The sequence below is a fragment of the Paralichthys olivaceus genome, chromosome 21, assembly GCF_024713975.1.
Source record: "Paralichthys olivaceus isolate ysfri-2021 chromosome 21, ASM2471397v2, whole genome shotgun sequence".
Lineage (NCBI taxonomy): Eukaryota > Metazoa > Chordata > Actinopteri > Pleuronectiformes > Paralichthyidae > Paralichthys > Paralichthys olivaceus.
The window spans coordinates 13,479,671-13,497,823 of record NC_091113.1 but is presented as its reverse complement, the minus strand read 5'-3'; the positions used below and the strand labels follow the sequence as shown (position 1 = coordinate 13,497,823).

Sequence of the window (18,153 nt, the reverse complement as noted above, 5' to 3'; positions counted from 1 at the left end):
TGTGTGATGGCACATGAATTTGATTAACAGTAGGGGGGGGACTAGGTCATTGATCAACTTGATGATCTTGGGAATTTGATCCCTTTTGTTTTGAGCTGGATGATTGGAGATGATCCCGAAGGAGGATTAATAATAATAATAACGGAGGAATAAACACGTCACGGGGGTCTCGGTGTTTACTCTGAGTCACTGGCCCAACAGTTATGGAGGCAGCGAGGAGGGGGGTACATTGTGGCGGGGCACGGTGACCGGGGGCTTGCGTTTCAGAGGGAATGTGCGCATTAACAGCAGCTTTAGAGAAACGCGTCTCGTGTGCGTCACGGCTTTGGGCTGTTCGTTTGCTCTCCCACGACTGGGCCCGTGCTGATAACAGACAGCTGGGCCCAGAGACGCATGACATCATTATGGGATAACTTTGTTTGGTTGGTTATAAAAACGACTGTTTCCACCCTTCCATCCATACTCAAAGACATAGGCCAATCCTTAAAATGTAAGATGAATAAAATACAACCGATGCCATATTTCCATGCACAGCATTTATTTCACTTTCTTTTATTTACGCAGCAATGCAAACACCATCCATATTCACAATGTGGCCATGAGGGCTATTTGAAGGCATCAGTTTTATAGTAGTCTCCATGGTTACTCCTGTCAGGGGGGTTTATCACTTTTATAAATGATCTTCTAGCTTCCATATCTCTGCAAACATGCTTTCTGATAAAAGTCTGTTTGGTTATAAACAACACGGCCCTTAACCTCCTCGAACCTGGACATACAAATTAAGGGAAATTGCTCGTGTATTTATTGTTACCTTTATGGCTCACTCTCGGCTCATTTTCACCTATCTTTTGTGTGTGCCCCCCCACCCCCCATCATCAATCGCGGCCCAATCATCTCCCAGTGTTAGCTGAATACAGGGGGCAGCCTGTCTCCAGGGGGTCGCACCCTTTATCACCCACCGTGTGCACACAGGTGTGGAGCTCAGTCCACTCTCTCGCTGAAAAAAATGCCAGCAGGAACTCTGCGCCTCTGGCTCCTCGTCGTCGCCCTCCAGCCAAGATGCGTCACCCAGCTCGCCATCCCACCTCGGGGCAGAGGATGGGCGGCGGCGCGACGCGGCGGTTCGGACGAGACAACAAAGACCGTTAGCGAGCACCTGGACGCGCTGAAGGAGTCACTCCGGGGTCCGGCGGCGGCGGCTCCTCACAAGAAGGCGCCTCAGTTCATGTTGGATCTTTTTAACGCAGTGTCGGTTTCGGACGGGACGCCAAAAAGTCAGAAGGAAATTCTGGAAGGAAACATCGTGCGGAGCTTTGTGGACAAAGGTGAGCAGTAACATACCTGGCAACTGGATTTTACGCACGAGGCACGGTTGTTTATTGAGAAATGTATTTTGGAACATAAGTTAAATTTACTTGACTCAAGTAAAAACTATGGAAAAACGCGTGCGTAAATGTCATCCAAGCGCGCAATTACGCATGGCTTCGTATATTTAACAGTTAATTGTGGAGAATTGTCTCTGAAATCGGATTATTTCATCGCTTCATATATGTGTGCTGGATGTTTCCCCGCCCGCAGGTCATGCTGGAGAGAGGTTTCACTTCTTCAACCTGTCCTCTTTCGGCAGAGAAGAGAGAATGATCAAGGCGGAGTTTCGTTGGTTCAGGAAGAAACAAAAGTTTTACCTCGGAAAGTCATTCGGGGCTCATTTCTATAAGGTAAAAGCTTTATTTTGTATTTAGTCGAAATGTTTGTGACTCATGTACCGTAAACAGTTAACCTGCTCTAATGTCTGCACAGACCATTTGCGAATTTAACCGAAGAGGTTTGAAAGTTTGACGGTGAAGTGACAGTGTTGTGTTCTGACTGTCCAGGTGGATCTGTACGAGGTGTTGGACAGCCGGGTGAAGCCTTGGAGAGGAAACCTCATCACCTCCAGACTGGTGCCTCTCTACACTCAGGGATGGGAGGTCTTCAACGTGACTCAAACAGTAATGCCCTCTTTATTTTGTTTTATTTATTATGTTTAAAATAATGAATCTTTAATAAAACCTCTTCTATTTGGCATTTTGTTGTTTTTCTGTCACCACTAAAGTGTCTTCATTTGATTGGACTAAAACAACATTGGTTCACATGAAGTAATTGTTTACTTGAAGTATTTCCCAACTAACAATAGTTGAATCTTGACAGGTATCTAAGTGGATCCGTAACAGCCAGGAGAATAACGGCATCCTGATGGTGACCACCCTCCCTTCTGGTAACTGGATGGAGTCAGCGGTGGCCTCATCCAAGCAGAACGCAGAGCTGACAGAGGCAAACTCCTACCTGGTCATTTTCTCAGATGACGTCAGGACAGGAGCGTTAAACCAGTCATACCTAGGTAAGGTGCAAGGGGCAGCGGTGTGTGAGTGTGTTGATATGAGGGTAAACAGACACGAGAGGGGCATTTATCTGTGTTTGCATTTGAATTGCAGTAGCTCAGTTGTCACAGAATCAGTGTGCAGGCTCTGACTCCAGCTAAACATTGCAGCAGCCGAGGTGACTGCACTGTGTCCATGATTCTATAATACATCGTTATTATAAGTGGCAGTTGTACAAGAAGTTTTAATATATCACTATTTGAATTTACCTTGCAATACATCACGTGCATCACTAAATAATTACACTACATATTAGTCCTGGTTGTTTCTTGTATTTTTAATTACATATATAACTTACCATTGAAAAAATAAAATGTCTGGATTCAGTAAACAAAAAAACAACTTTTGTCTATTTATTCAATGTGTGTCATTTCAGTTGCCTGTAATATCCTAATGTCTGTTTGTACCCTGTTTATAATTTTTTTTTTTTTTACTTGATGATTCTAATACCTACATAAGAAACCACAGCCTCCTAAATGACATGTATGAGTTGGATGCAGAGGAAATGTGTCCCATCTGCTATGCACTTGTGTTGTGTTTGATCTGAATGACAACAAAGTCAATCTTGGATATTCAATCTAACGTGATCATCTCTCTCTTTCCACAGGACAAGCTCAACCACCAGCAGCAGCAGCAGCAGCAGCACCTGAGCGCCACGACCACCGCAGCAGAAGGCGACGAGCATCTCCCAGTTCCTCACCCCACGGCCACTCCCAGCCCTGCCAGCGGGTCCCCCTCTTTGTTGACTTCGAGGAGATCGGCTGGTCGGGCTGGATCATCTCTCCACGGGGTTACAACGCCTACCACTGCAAAGGCTCCTGTCCGTTCCCGCTGGGGGGCAGCCTCAGAGCCACCAACCACGCCACGGTTCGCTCCATCATGCACGCACTCAAGCTCTCGGGCAACGAAGTGGGAGCGCCCTGCTGTGTGCCCGACAGACTCCAGTCCATCAGTTTGTTATATTTCGACGATGAGGAGAACGTGGTTTTGAAGCAGTACGACGACATGGTGGCTTTAAGCTGCGGCTGTCACTGACTGTGCACTCTTAGACATCAGGACAATGCTGGACAGGGAGGACAGTTTACTTGAGTTGATTAAAACACTGTATTTTTGTGCATATGTTTAAATATTGTATTATTTTTTAGAAATAAAATTCCCCAACTATTAAGCAGCCCTTGTCTAGTTTAGTTTATGGATTCCATAACATTTACATTACCTGATTTACTATAGTTGACAACAAAACCGTTTCAATGATCCTTAGTTGAGATGGGAGGGGAGCTACTTCAGTTTAAACCTGAGTCCCCATATACTCACCTGAGTGTCTGGAGCTGGAGTCGGAAGCCTCTCAGGTCATCCCATGGTGCTGAGCCGAACCGTGACACTGTGATCTAAGCTAATGAGGATGTAAACTAATAGGCAGTGTTAACAGAGCTTATTAATTGTGTTAACGGTTTACAACCAATTTTCCCTACCTATATCAAGATGGAAACAGCCCAGCAGTCAGTAAGAGATGCTCCTGTGAAATGTAACATACTGTACAAGCTGATTTGACCAGCAGATGGCAGAGTAGAGCTGTAGCTGAAGACTACAAACCATCAGTTGTCATTCTGAACAGAATAATTACACTCTCATAAATAAATAAAGAGTTTTCAGTTAATTGAAGAGTTACCTGCCTAACATTAGTGCATATTAGCCTACTCTACAGGCCCTAAGTTCATCAAATTTGATCATAAATAGTTTGTAATTACAAAGTTATTGTTAAAATAAATTACAACTCAATTAAATGATTCACAAAAATGTTAGATAACAGCAATTGTCATAACCATAACGCTACTATTTGGTGAGTGACAACTAAAGTAACTAATCAAAATTGTATTTGTTGTACCAATAGAGGTGAAAATGTCACATCGAGAGAATTACAAAATCTGTGCTATCTGTGATTGGAAGAAACTTTAATTGCCAGCAAAGAATGAAAACAGGTTTTGTAGTTTTATGTATTCTTCATTTTGACTGTTGCGCTTTAAATGAGCAATGAGTGGAGTGAAATGAATAACACTGGTACAATGGAAGTCTGCAAAAACAGTTGTTTTTTATTGGAATGGATCACAGACACAATACAGCCCTGCTTTATTCTAGTTTAGAAAAATGCCAATGCAACAAACCTGCAAAATCAATTCTCCTTTATATCCTCTGCTTGTTAAAAAAAAAGATCGATTTCAATCATGCCAGTTCAAGCATTTACATGATATAAATGAACTCTGTGTCGTATCAGACATATTCAACAGGTGTAACGGCAATTTCAACTTCAGCATGCAAAGACTCTGAATTTAGTTGCGTGAAAACAATCAGCTGAAATCAGTAACAAATTAAAGGTTTGATTTTTTTCAACAAACTTTGCAGGTAATAAAACAAAAAAGGCCACAATACCTGAAAAGTAGTAGAGATCAAAACACCACTGTAGTTCAATATAACAAACAATAAATATTCCACATTTACATTCAAGCTTACCCTATCTGTGTACACTTAAATACATTATGTACATGGATCATCCATGTCCATTTTCTGTCATGAAAATTGCACATTGTCTTACACAAATCCCTAAAATCACATTCAAACGAGAAGATTCAACAGCAACTCTTCATTCACTCACAAATTCATGAATTCTTCGCAGTTTACAATCAAGTCAAAAAACTCCCTCTTTATAAATATGAAAGAGATCTTCACAAAGCCCACACAGCTTCTGTGTTTCATGAAAGTTTAAGGCAAGTAAAGCAAAACAAGAGTCAACCAGCTGCATCCAGAAAATATTGAACCTTGATTCAGTTCCAACCTGATTCTCATAATATTACAACTTTATTCTGGAAATAGTTTTTCCTCAATATGGCCATTATACTCGATCATAGACAAACAGCATTTGAATTTCAGAAAGCTCAGGGGCTTCATCATATTCAACATTCAACAGTCAAATGTCAAAAACAAGTCATTGTGGTTAATGTGGGAAACTGCTAAAGTAAAAGTATAAATGGTAGGTTGAATGAAAATGAAAAATTTGACACTTCTTTATAAAATAATTCCTGGGATGCAATGAACACAACAATTTGATGAGAGACAACAGCATACGAGGAAGGGGGATTTTTTTTCCTTTGGAACTTCATGACCTATCAGCTTGGACAGTCCAGCTCCTCAGTGCCCAAGAACTCCCCTAGTATGTGGTCATGTTGACCATAGACAGGCTCTAAATATGGATGTCCCTCCTTACAGTGCATTTGCCTTGACCTTTCTAGGCATCTCTGCTCAAACTCCTCTGGCTCTAAAACAGCAGTTTGAACGGTAGCTTTCTGAGCCATGGGGGACAGAGGCACTGGCACAAAGCTGTGGTAAACAACCAGAGGTGGGGTCAAGACCTCCATGGGGGAAGCCTGAGGAATAGCACCCTCTGGGGGCTGTACTGGCAGCTGCACGTAGCTTCCTGTTTCGGGATCAAAGAACGTTTTTGTCTTGATTTGTATGGGCATGTCGACGAAGAAATACTGCCCCGAGTCTGGATCCTGGAGGAGCTTACGTTGGGTCATAGGGAACGACTGTGCAACAATGGCATGCTCGATGCTGGACTGGCGTGAATGCTGGCTGGTTTGGCTCGACTGGCGGGACAGAGTTGGAGGGTGAGATGCTTCGGTACTGTACGCATCAATGCTCTGACTCCTTCTCAATGGGTTCTCTCTGCTCGCCTTGTCTCTGGCTCGGCCTCTCTGCTGAATCCCATCCATGATGGATTTCTCAATGCGCTGCGTTCGTGGATCAAACCTCTCGTTCACTGACATATCGGCACTAAACCTGCGTTCCACTTTATCTCCCAAGTATCTATCAATGCTTTGCGACCGCTGGACTGGTCTGTCTGACATGGGGCTGATGTGAGATTTGTACACAGGTACGTTACTGATGACCCTATCAGTGCTGTAATGTCTTTTATCGGTGTTATCTCGAATGTGTCTGTCGCTGCTGCGGCCTTGCCTTTCTGTTGCAACACTGGGTAGTGCTTCTTTGCTCTGCTTGTTGCTTTCCGCCGACTTGTGGCTCCGTCTCGTAGTATTGCGGTTCATCTCTGTTCTGTCTTGATGCTGGTTTTCACTGTTGTGAGCTCTTTTTTCAGGGAGTAGTTGCTCACTTCCTTCACGGTTTTTTCTACCATGGTGATCTTCACTCTGATGCTGGTGCTTTCTCTCGATGCTCTTGCTATTCTTACTGCCGCTGCTACTTTTTTGCTCAGATTTGTCAGCCTTGTGTCTTTCTGCTCTGTGTTTGCTGCTGCTTTGAGATGGCTTGTGGGGGGACTTCTGGGCTTCCTCCTTCTTCATTCTTCTATTTGTCAGCTTAATGGCTTTCAGAACAGCCTTTTCAGATTTGGGTAAGACAACGGGTGGTTTGGTTAACCCAGTTTGGCTTTCATTTCCACTGTAGGTGGATCCTGAGCATTCGCTAGGAACCTTGGATACACCACGCTCTCCTGGGACTCCTGCACCCGTTCCCATCTCAGCTGTGCTGATTGTTAGGCTCTCCACACCTTCAGATGATGGACTCACTCCAGACAACCTGTCTTCCTCCTGTTGGACAGTAAGGAACTGTCCAAGTTGGGGTTTCTTTGGGATTTCATTTAGTAGATTTGAAGGTGAAGGCAGCAGAGGAGGCGAATCGTTGGTTACCATCATTTTAGGTATCAAGGATTCTGCTGGAGGTAAGGTCTCACTGGTAGTGGTCTCATTAACCAGTGTGAGCTCTGGGGCTTCCTTTGCTTGATCTCCCCTCTCTGAACCACCCAGACTACCTCTCAGTACCCAAGGTTGTAGTGTCTTCTTTGACTTAACATTAAAAGTGTTGTCTTTGACCTTAAATAAAGACGGGATTGCCAAAGTTGGTGAGAACGTGTTAGAGGGGGACAATGGGGTCGGAGTTTTTTCGTCATGAGATAAACTTTCATCTGCAGTTATATTGTCTCTGATCAAGCTGTCAACTTCTGCCTCTTTTTGAAGCACTTTTATCGCTCGCTTCATGACCTCTGACTCATTTTCATGATCACTCAAAGAATAATATTCCACTTCAGTCCTGTCCAAATCGTGTTTCGTGTTTTGTGAAACATTTTGCATTTCCTCCTCCACCTCTCCGATCAAGTTCTCCAGCGAGTGGTAAATGTTGGACTCAGTCTCAGTGTTTCGGTGCAGTGCACTATCTGCAGAGAAGTAAGAGGATTTTGAGGACAAGCTAGCTTGATCAGGTGGGCTCTGATTGACACTAACACCATTCACCAGTAGTAAAGGTGATATTATGTTTCTGGGCGTTTCACTGATAGCCTGTGTATCTACATTTACTTCCTCTATGTGTCTATATGTTTTGTCAGATTCATCTTCTGCAACGATATTCTTGGTTACTTTGTCATCTGGTGTGATTAGCAGATGGTCTGGTCTTAAAGGGGCCTTTCTCTTTACCTTAGGTGCTTCCTGTGACTTTGTGTTTTCAAATGCGGTTTCCACTTTGGTGCTCACTGTCTGTAAATTAGTTGGCTCGTTTTCATCTCCCTTGAACTTTGGTGATAAGTGCAAGCTATTTTCAGATTGTAGGTAGTTTGAAGATGAGATGGGCTCACTTTTAACTGCATGACTAGCTTTGATAGATTTTGAATTTGCTTTATTTACCGCATCCCACATGTCTTTATCAGAAAGTTGTTCATTTTGAATGGGTAGAGTTTCTTTTGTGAACTGTTCACTTTCTTCTTCTTGTTTTCCTGAGCCTGTCCTCATCTCACTCAAGCACAACTCACCATTTTCATATTTCACAACTTCGTCTAAGGCATCCTCGTCTACTGCATCATTTGAAATATTTATTTCCTTAATAATGCTGTCATCTCTTCTATTGTCTCCTTTTTTACTCCTAGGGGGAACAGGCGGAGCATCTAACTTTGTGCTTCCAATTTCATTACTCAGACTTTCACCACTGTCTTCAGACACTTGTCTCGCTACATCTCTGAAATTCACCACTTCTGACTCATAGCTAGGATTATCAATAACATGTTTAGTTTTAAGGAGTGAGTCTAGCTCATTGCTAGCTCGAGCTTTCCTACCACCCAGTTTTTGAGTCTCACCATATCTAGGTTCAGTTTGTGACAGAATCTGCCTCACAAGATTGCGGTCTCTCAGATCGCTTAACCTCTCCTTTAGTTCTTTCTCCTTTACTGCAGAAATGCTGCCATTTTGTCTTTCCTTGCCCTCTATCATTGAATCATTCATTGTGTTTTTACATTGCTGTCCCCTTGTTACATAACATTCATCACTAGCGTTGTCATCAAATGTTGAATTATCGTCTTCTGGGAATTTATTCCTTCTCTTCTCCCTCTCTGTAATAATCTCTTCAAGTGCCATTTTGGCTTTGTCATAATTGTCATTTATAAGTGCTTTGTTTACCACAACGTTATTGTCTATCTTTGTGAAAGCCTCCTGCTTTCTCAGTTCTTTCTCTGTCTTGGCAAACACATCTCTCTTAGCTAATGTGTTCCCTCTCACAGATAGCATGCCCTTCTTTATATTACGAAGCTCCCTTGAGATCAAATCATTCTTAGCCCTGGCCTCCTCATCAATGTTTATAATCCCAAATTTGTTCCTGGCGTTCTCAAGAATGCGATCGCCAAGCTTTGCTCTCTGCAGCTCTTTCAGAGAATGCAAATCATTCATAATATGCTCGCTATCTCTCACTTGTTTCACCGACATCATATTCTCATCCACCTCTGACCTTGTACTCACATTAAGATCACGTTCCTCATATTCCTGTACTTGATCATCATCTGTCACTGCAAATCTCTGATTTTTTATGTAATTGTTCTGTCTGGCTGAGAATATATGTTTGCTCTTCATTTGTTTTGAGACAGATTCATTTTCTTTCTCTGGTAAATTTAGTTTTGCATCCACTGAATTACACCTGTCAACATTATGTGTCTGATGTTTGTCAAAAGTAAATTCAACATCAGTTTTTGCAAAATTTCTCTTTGGAACTGGCGGTGGCTCTTTCTTGACAAGATTTTGACCAACCAGCACTGTGCCAGTTGATTCATTTCTACTTTGAGAGAAAACTTTGTTTTCTAATAATGAACCATCCCTCTTGTTGCTAACATTTTCCTTTGCATAAGCAACCTTCTCATCTACTTCTCTCTCTTTCATTTCTTCTATGTCTGAAATTGGCTTATCGATGCTCTCTGGCTGAGTCGCAGACAGAGCTTTGTTTTTTGCTGCATTAATTGCTTCCCTCGCTGCTCTGATCAAATCCATAGTATTCATGGTTTGGCCACTAGCCTCTTTTTCCTTAAAAACAGGCTGAGCTCCAGAGTCTATTTCTTTTGTGTCTTTCACCAGCTGTTTTGCTTTGTCTGGTACATCTGTAAGTCTTTTCCCTACCGATAAATTTGATGACAACCTCTGGTTCTCAATGGCATGGGGTGAAATTATGGGTGATAGATCTTTGCTGACATTTGAAGTGTTTGGCAAAGGCCTTGTGTTTGTTGGCAGTGCAGTTGGGGAGAGCTCTTTGTTGAGCATTAGTGGTGAAAGTTCATCTGTCACAGTTGGTTGGTCTGTGCATACAGGAGCACCACTGCTCACAGGAACTTGAACATATTTCATATCACTATCAACAGGTTTGGTTTTCTTGTACAAATTCAGAGAGGGGTAGTTTTGCTTCTTACCCATGGGGCTCTTGTTCTTTTTAGAGCGTGTAAAGGGTGATATCAGATTCTCCTCACCATAACAAGCCTCCCTATTCGTTTGAAGTAGATTTGATAACAAATAGTCATCTGATAGAGGCCTGTTGGTATTGTTGTTTGTAACACAAACAGTTGGGCTGTTTTTCGATTCCAAGATAGGACTGCAAACTGTCTGTCCATCTCTAAAGATGGCAGGGGTGCTTAGGCCAGATGCGTTGCCCTCAGAGCCAGCTTGTGGATGCTTATAATGATCTGATTGTGGAGATTGGATGCCACTATCAGGCAACTCTATAGTTTTGAATTTAGGTGGGCTATAACGACTTTTAACCCTTTTCCTATTGTCTTTGAGGTTGAAGAGGATGCTAGAGGCAAGTGATTTGTAGCTGTCCCTCTTGACTGGAGGTTCAGGGGTAACTTTGGCCTCAGAGTGCGGTCTAAGTGGAAGGTCAAGGACAGAGGGTGAGAGGACCGAGAGGATCTCTGACGTTTCCGTTGGTTGTCTGGAGGGAATGAGAGGAGTCATCAGTTGGCAGATGCTGAATGGAGTAGAGGCCAAAGAGCTGACCTCCTCAATTGCTTTCACCTCCACAGATGTAGGCTCCTTGACCAACAAAAGAGTTTCATCTACTGTCTTTAAATAATTGACCTGACTTGGTATTCCTGGCTGATTAACTGGAATTGCACTTTTTGCCCTTGACCTGTTGCGCCTCCAGGGGGCAATCCCATCTCCTCCCTCCGAAGAGCACCTCTTCTCAGCTGGAGCAGCTGAGGGCTTTGGCAGGACTTTTGGTGGAGGAGGGGGAGGGATGGGTTTAGGAGCAGTGGGAGGAGGGGGCTCTGCTGCTGCTTTCTGGCATGACTGCCCCTCCACTGTATGCAGAGTCTCTTTTCTATGTGCATCTGTGAGCTCCTTGTAAAATGGCAAGTCGTACCATTTAGGGATATTATCTGTGGGAAGAATAGATGATGCTGTCTCCTCTTGGCCAAAGGAGAACTTGTTAAAATCTCTCCATGTTTGGAAAGGGCTAAACTCACTGTGGAGGAAAAAGTTTTTGATGTTAAGTTTCCTTAGTTTGACAGTGGTTTTCCCGTTTTTGATCTTTGAGGATTTCCCTGAGGGCAGGGCAGCATCTTTGCCTGTTTTGTTAGATGAACTACCACTGGGGTGATGTCGATGATGGTTCTTGTAATGTCCCTCTGTCAGATTGGTATGATAATCCGTGGAGAATTCCGATAACTCCCTTTGGATGCTGCGTAGTGCTGACTTATCCCATGATTCCCCATTAGAATCCGTAATACCTCCATTTTTGATTAACATCCCCTCACAGCTTTCCTCTGTGGCACTCAGTGCCTTAAGGAAAGATGTCATGTTAGATATTTTCTTTTGCTGCTGCTGTTTCCAGGGCTGGGCGTCTTTTTTGTCACAGTTTTTTTGCCCTTGCTTTTTAGATTCCTTATGATGAGTCTTTTTAAGAGGCTCCCCTGCCAAGGGTTTATGGCAGCTGAAAGGTGAATATCCATACAACAACTCATCATTATAAACTGCGTCATCTCCAACGCAGAGACTTCGGAAGGCTCGATCAGTGAGAGTGCTGACCTCGCGATCCGTCTCATCCATGAACAAGTCAGTGAAGCCATTGGGGAAGCGATGGTGAAGCATGCCCCCCACCCGATGACTCACGTGTCGCTTTTCCACACAGCTCATGATGTCAACAAGTGTCTTTCTGTCTTGTGCATCACCAGTCTTGTCTCCTCTAGAGCTGCTGCAGCTCCGTAGGTCTTTATTGGTTTTGCAGCTCAGGTTTATATCAGGGAAGTGGTGGGATATGTAAACCTCCTAAAGAGAAAAATAGAGTGAAATCAGTAACAGCATTAAATGGCTTTGACTTTAAACATACTCACTTAGCTGCATATTAAAAGCTATGATAATATAAACACTTCAATGGTTTAATGGCATGCAAGCGGTTTGTTAGATTGATTACTATAAATGGTTTTAAACTCTGTGGTTGCCCTGATGACCTTTATGTACATGACATGTGCCGGCTTCAGCCCTGGTGTCACTATGCAGGCGACAGACAAACACTTCATACCATGCACTTGTCTATTTTTAACACTGTGGTACCTTGAGCTGTAAGCACTGCTTGCAACTATGAGAACAACCCTGACTCCATTCACAGTAATAACATTAGGAAAATAAAATGGCCATTTCAATTGTTTATGTCCTTTGCAGGGCCCAAGATTCATGCTAGCCCCCTTCAAATTGCCTTCATACCCTTTTCACATTCAATAGAATTGTGTGATTATTATAGAGACGACTCATCTGCAAAACTCTCAAGCAACGTTCATGAAGGTTTACACTACAGAGTTCAGGAAATGTAAGTAAATCATCACATTACTCAAAGTGTACCTCAACAGCAGCTGCTCTACTGTAGCTTTCTTTAGCTATCTGGGTGAGGGCCTAGAATAGCTCATTAACCCATTTATATGTTCTGACCTGGGAGCATAGCCACTGGCATATAACTCATCTCTTCAACTATCCACACAACCACGACTCTCCTTATAAGCAGAGGACATTGACTGAGACAAATATAAATATAGACATTACATGATTTGGTGGCATATTTGATTGTATGTGTGCATTAAAATCATTGTTTTTTAATAGTTTGTTGAGTACAGTAATAATAGTCAAGCAGTCCACTTGCTCTCATGCTCACGGTCAAGAATGATGCACAATTGAAGCAGCAAAAACATGTTATATGTTACAATAATAGTTATTGATAATTATTATAAAATTAATGAGACTTTTTGACTTTACTGTATCTTGCTCTTAGCTTTCAGAATGTGTAGGCTTTCCAACAGACTCTGGTCTTCCACTACAGATCAAAACTAACAACCCAGGTTCAATTACTTGAACCTTGTGTCTTTACTGTATCTTACGACTAACTAACAGAATGCGTTTACACTCTATTAGTCTGGGCAGCAACCATTTTCCAGCTTTTAACAGCTAAGTTAGCAATGACTCATCCACATAAACATATTATTATTATTATTATTGTCATTGTTATTATTATTGAAACCTAACAAGGCTGGTTAAATCTCATAACCACATATAAGTTAACAATCACACACCATCATCATTATAATTATTATTATCAATAAAACTCAACAAGCCAGTTTAAATGGCTAGAACCTAGTGACTTTACTGTATCTTGCGACTAACTAAGTATTTTGGCTTTTCATTCGGCTATGGTCGCCAACAATCTCCCAGCTCTCATAACCACAGATCAGTTAGCAACCACGGTACTTTCCCAGCATCTGCTTGTGTATTTATACCCAAGGAATGAAGCACCCCAGTTAACTTTACTGTTTGAATAATATAAGTATATATTTTTCCCAAATATGTCTAGATTATTGCTGTACAGTAAATGATATGGCAGTATTTGTGTCTAATGATTGAAAAACGTCTGTAGATGCAAAACATAAAACTTGAACTATATTATATTCTGTCCAATGGCCTTCAGTACTTTCTATGTTTTTGTAAACATCTATATAAACACACTGCTCCCTCACCTTGGTGATGGGTCGCTCTCATTCTGAGGGCGAGGGTCCAATCTAGACTCGGGTATCAAACAAATCCTCAGTATAGAGTCGAAGAAACCAGTAAAGTACGACCTGCCGAGCATAAAGAAATTCCAATTGTCTTTCACGGTAAACAAAGTTATTCTGTTGAAGTTAAATAAACAAAGAAAACTCACCAAAGTGAGTCAAGCCCTCAGATCCATGTTTAAAATGCACTGATGTGGCCAGGCTCCTGATAGCAAACTCAGAAGATACCAAAATAGACGCAAAAGTCGCTGTGGCCAAACTGAGCAGCAACACAGGGTGCTGGTGGCTCGCTCTCATTGGAATAAGCAGTGGGTGTCGAGTGGCAGGGCAGCAGGATGAAATGGACACTGTCATTGGTTATTTTTGTATCTAAGCACTGAGGGCTGATAGGTTCCCACATGGACCCTCTCTTTACTGTTTGGCACCTTTGACGACAGTGGATTTTCATGTCAGTGACGATGAGACGTCTATCAGTTGAATGTTGGTGGAGACAGTGCAGACGGGGTGGGTACTCACCTGGTTCCCAACACTACTGGCTAACATTTAGCTGAGGACACATTTTGCCTTTGTCACCCAGGGAAACAAGGTCTCTGATAATAGCCCATTGCATCACACATGTCTAATGTAGTGCGACAGTCCCTGAAGCTCCACTTGGTAGCTGGAAGCGGAAGTCTGTGGACTTATATGACTATGGTGGGGCTGGGATGATTATTGTTGTTCCAGCTCTGTTTACAAGGTCATGCTGCGGACATGAAAGTGTGAGTGGGGTTGTCTAGTTTTAGGACCAATGCAGCTGTTGTTGCCGTGAGATTGAGTTGAAATGGAGAGGGAATATTGTTGACTTGTTGCCCTGTGCGAATCATAGGAAGTCAGTGGATGATATCACATGTGAAGGATGACCCTGTGCATTCCCTCAATGGAGAAAGTTGAGTGATTAAGAAATGCTGTGGGCTCAGCTTGTTTTTGTATGTCATAAGAGAGAAAATGCTTATTTACCACCGCTTATCCTGCAAACTCTTTCATTGCAAGAGCTGTTAGTTTGTTTTGTTAAATTGTACTTTAGTTGTACCTAGTATGATTACCAGACTTCATCAGGTAGTTTATTTCCAGAAAAATTTGTGTCACAATGCATACAATTTTTCTGTTGAGAAATCCTTTCCCCAACAGCAACTCTATGGCCATGCTCAAACTGGATACACTACACCTGTTGTACGCTATAAAATTTGCAGAGCGTGGTCATGTCAGATGAACAATCACACATTTTTAGGATGGGCTTGTTTAACATCAACTTCTCTCACAATAGATGCCAAGTTAGTAGCGCAACTATTTACAGCTTGTGATTTATGGTTTGTTAGGTGAGCAATATTCTAATGCGACGCAAATTTGATTACATACAAAGTCAATGCAAGACGTGCATCACATTTGACACAAAATATTTGAACTTGGGCGTCAAATACATGTGACACGATGTCGCATCATTCAATCAGCACTGAGAATGAAACTCGGCGGACTCAATCCTGGCACCGAGCTAGAGGGTGATCAAACTGGTCACACATTCATACAGTGCATCTATGTGTAGCATATTCTCTGCCATACATCACTCACAAACTGCAGGCAGTGTAGGGTTCAGTATCTTTCCCAAGTCATGTGGAATGGGGAAGACATGGATCAAACCTCCAGCCTTGTGGTTAGTGGACAACCTGCTCTAGATCCTGAGCTAAAGTCCATTGTTTTAGCCTCAACTCTGTTTGAGCGCACCTTCCACTGAAAGTTGCCATAAATGCACTTTTGAGACCTGTGACCAAGGACATGTGACATGTTTAAGAAGAGGGAGAAGGTGTGTGTGTGTGTTAGAAGGACATGAAATGCATGAACATGTAGAGAGTGAGCAACGGGAGTTAATGTTGCATTTTTGACTGTTGATAGCTCAGGGTTCAGCATACAAAGCCGTATTATTGTGTCAGGGGCTGTTTGCCCACAAACAGGCCAATGGCTTTACTGCTTGAAAGTATTCTGAACTTGGCATAAAGAAATCTGCGAAGCTGGAGAGTTAACAGTTCAGAAGTACGCAAATTGAGGCACAGCACGTTTGACTCTATGTTCCCCCTAACATCCATATGCTGTGCTCCATTATGGTGCCATTTTTAAGTCAGTCTATTCCTGTCATGTTGTATTTCATAAGGTTACAGCTTGCCTCTTTGCTGACTGCACCCTCCACACTTCAGCTAATCAATCACACCTTGCACGTGAGCTGACTGACTTTAGGTAGCAACATGAGCTCTTTTCTCTGCACTGTCCTTACATTTCCACTAAATAGACAGATACACTTGTATTATGTCTCAGTCAAAGTGCATAATCTGGTTTTAAAGATCAAACTTCAATCTGGTTTTTATTATTGCACTTTAGATGTGTCACATGGTGTTTTTATTTTAAACAGGGAAAAGTCCCAGTATTGTATTGTGGAGTTAGACTAACTTGCTGAGCAGTGTTGGAATATCATGTTATGAGCAGAGACACTGTGTGTGAGCATTTTTCTTTGACTGTCAGAATTAGGGCCTCACATGGACCGGCCTCCTGCAGCCTGTTCCTCACCTTCCTCAGTGCTTGTTCTAGCTAACACACAGTTATTCCACATATCCAAATCAAAAGGGTTTTGCACGCTATAATGAGAGTTGAAGTGAAATACACACCAAACATTAGCTTTAGGACGAGACTCTGTAAACTGTAAAACTATAGTTTTGAACAGTGACTGTTCTATAAGTTTGTTGCCTCATTATTTATGGAGAGAAATGGCAGTAATAATTACTTTTGTTTGTAGAGAGTAATTAAGGTAGCGTTCAATTACTTACATCCTGATGTATTTGCTTGTTTACAGTCTTTTCCTTAGTTGGACCAAAGGATATTTTGACTGTTGGAGGCTGAGTATGAGGTTACGAAAAAGTCAACTTATTATCATGATTCTGCATTGTGAAGAACCTTTGAAAGAGTTTGGTTAATCTTCGTCGACTTTTTTGATATGAGTTATGGACTTTTGATTTACTTTGGGATACCTTGTGTTTGAACTTGTTTTGTATTTCTAGACTTTGGCCTTGTTATTTCCTTGTGTTTTCAGGCTATATCTCAGCTGTGCACTTTGAGCTGATTTCTTCCTGTTTTAGTTTGTAGCTTCTTTCCTTGTGTCTCTATCTCTCGTTTAATGTCCTGTTTTGGGAAACAATGGCGTCACAGGTTACTCTGTGCCCACTGAGTGTTCACCAGAAACAGCAATGGCTAAATACTGGTTAATTTACGTTTGGTTAGCACTGCTAGGTGTAATTACAAGTTTGCAGTCACAGACATCTGCCTCACCAGATATAAAAGCAAATACATAAATGTAATATGATGATCAACTATTTTTTTGTGTTCTCGTCTGGACGGAAATATTTTGTAAAGCTAAAATTGGGTGGATTGAGATTGCTTTTTAAAAAAAGAGGAAAGAAATATGTGATGAAGCCCAGTGCAGTGGGCACAATACCCAACGTTTGTCTGTGCCACTATGACTGACACCCACATGTGTTTTGTTTGGCTGCAGAGCAACAGGGTGCGAGCAGGCTGGCTCATGCCCTCTCATAACTACTGAGCACTGAGACAAGCAGGCAGAAGCAGATAACTGGCCTCAAGCACTGACAGGCCATTAAACCCAGGTATGGGAACTCTGGGACAGCTGGGACATACAGAGTAGAAGATATGAAGAAGTCCATGACTATGTTTACATGGACTGCAATATTCTGACTACTGACCTTATTCTAATTATAGATTATGTTGATTATGATATATATACATGTGTGATTTCATATGAAAACCCATTGACTTTATGTTTTTTCCTGTTTCTCTCTCTCTTCTGTTTCCTATCTTCCTATCCAATGCCTCCCCCTTACTACTCCTCTTCCCCATAGACGCAAACAAGTGGTAACATAGACAACCCCCCCCCCCCCCCCCCCCCCCCCCCCCCCCCCCCACTCTCCTTATGTCTTTTGTCTTGTGTCTCTCGTGTGAGAGACGCGATGACAGGACTGAAATAACAAATACATAGACCAGTTAAAATGGTCACAACTAGTCAAGCTGTTGGCCATGGAGGAAAATCTGTTGCCAAATTAACACACTGTCAGCTTCACGGTATTTCATTGCATTGGATCCAGCTTAGTATGAGCGGAGTCATTGACCCAGGATATTCTATGGCAGTTATGGAGTGTCGTGTTTGCTGTTGTAATGTGTGGCCACTCGAACATCAACACTGGCAACATGTATCTAAGAGCCTGTTTCAGCAAGTATCAGTGCCAAGGGCTCGCTGCAGCAAACAGTAAACAGTCTGTGCATATAAAATGTAGGAGAAGCTTCTCAATCTTG

The 18,153-nt window shown here is 42.3% G+C and overlaps 2 protein-coding genes across 3 annotated transcripts; one reads left to right on the top strand and one right to left on the bottom strand.

Annotated features, from left to right (window-relative positions):
• Positions 1 to 299: 299 nt before the first annotated feature.
• On the top strand, positions 300 to 3,588 carry LOC109626981 (bone morphogenetic protein 2-like). Its single transcript, XM_069517538.1, has 5 exons — positions 300 to 1,325; positions 1,579 to 1,718; positions 1,875 to 1,991; positions 2,191 to 2,380; positions 3,028 to 3,588. Exons 1-5 carry the CDS (start codon positions 1,007 to 1,009, stop codon positions 3,453 to 3,455), a joined length of 1,194 nt encoding a protein of 397 aa, XP_069373639.1. The 5' UTR covers positions 300 to 1,006; the 3' UTR covers positions 3,456 to 3,588.
• A 901-nt stretch (positions 3,589 to 4,489) lies between these two features.
• LOC109626979 (titin homolog) lies at positions 4,490 to 14,074 on the bottom strand. 2 transcript variants are annotated; one of them, XM_020083265.2, is made up of 3 exons: positions 13,917 to 14,074; positions 13,732 to 13,833; positions 4,490 to 11,998 (listed from the first exon to the last, which is right to left on the bottom strand). In XM_020083265.2, exon 3 carries the CDS (start codon positions 11,864 to 11,866, stop codon positions 5,582 to 5,584), a length of 6,285 nt encoding a protein of 2,094 aa, XP_019938824.2. In that variant the 5' UTR covers positions 11,867 to 11,998; positions 13,732 to 13,833; positions 13,917 to 14,074; the 3' UTR covers positions 4,490 to 5,581. The 2 variants fall into 2 exon arrangements, with proteins under 2 accessions (XP_019938824.2, XP_069373963.1); XM_069517862.1 differs by lacking the exon at positions 13,732 to 13,833 and having other exon boundaries at positions 13,917 to 14,071.
• Positions 14,075 to 18,153: the final 4,079 nt, after the last annotated feature.

Bases quoted from the DNA above. Each gene is read 5' to 3' on its own strand.
- LOC109626981 (XM_069517538.1), top strand. From the start codon at position 1,007: ATGCCAGCAGGAACTCTGCGCCTCTGGCTCCTCGTCGTCGCCCTCCAG. The intron at 1,326-1,578 runs GTGAGCAGTAAC...CCCCGCCCGCAG, and splicing joins GCGGAGCTTTGTGGACAAAG to GTCATGCTGGAGAGAGGTTT. The intron at 1,719-1,874 runs GTAAAAGCTTTA...CTGACTGTCCAG, and splicing joins TCGGGGCTCATTTCTATAAG to GTGGATCTGTACGAGGTGTT.
- LOC109626979 (XM_020083265.2), bottom strand. From the start codon at position 11,866: ATGAGCTGTGTGGAAAAGCGACACGTGAGTCATCGGGTGGGGGGCATG.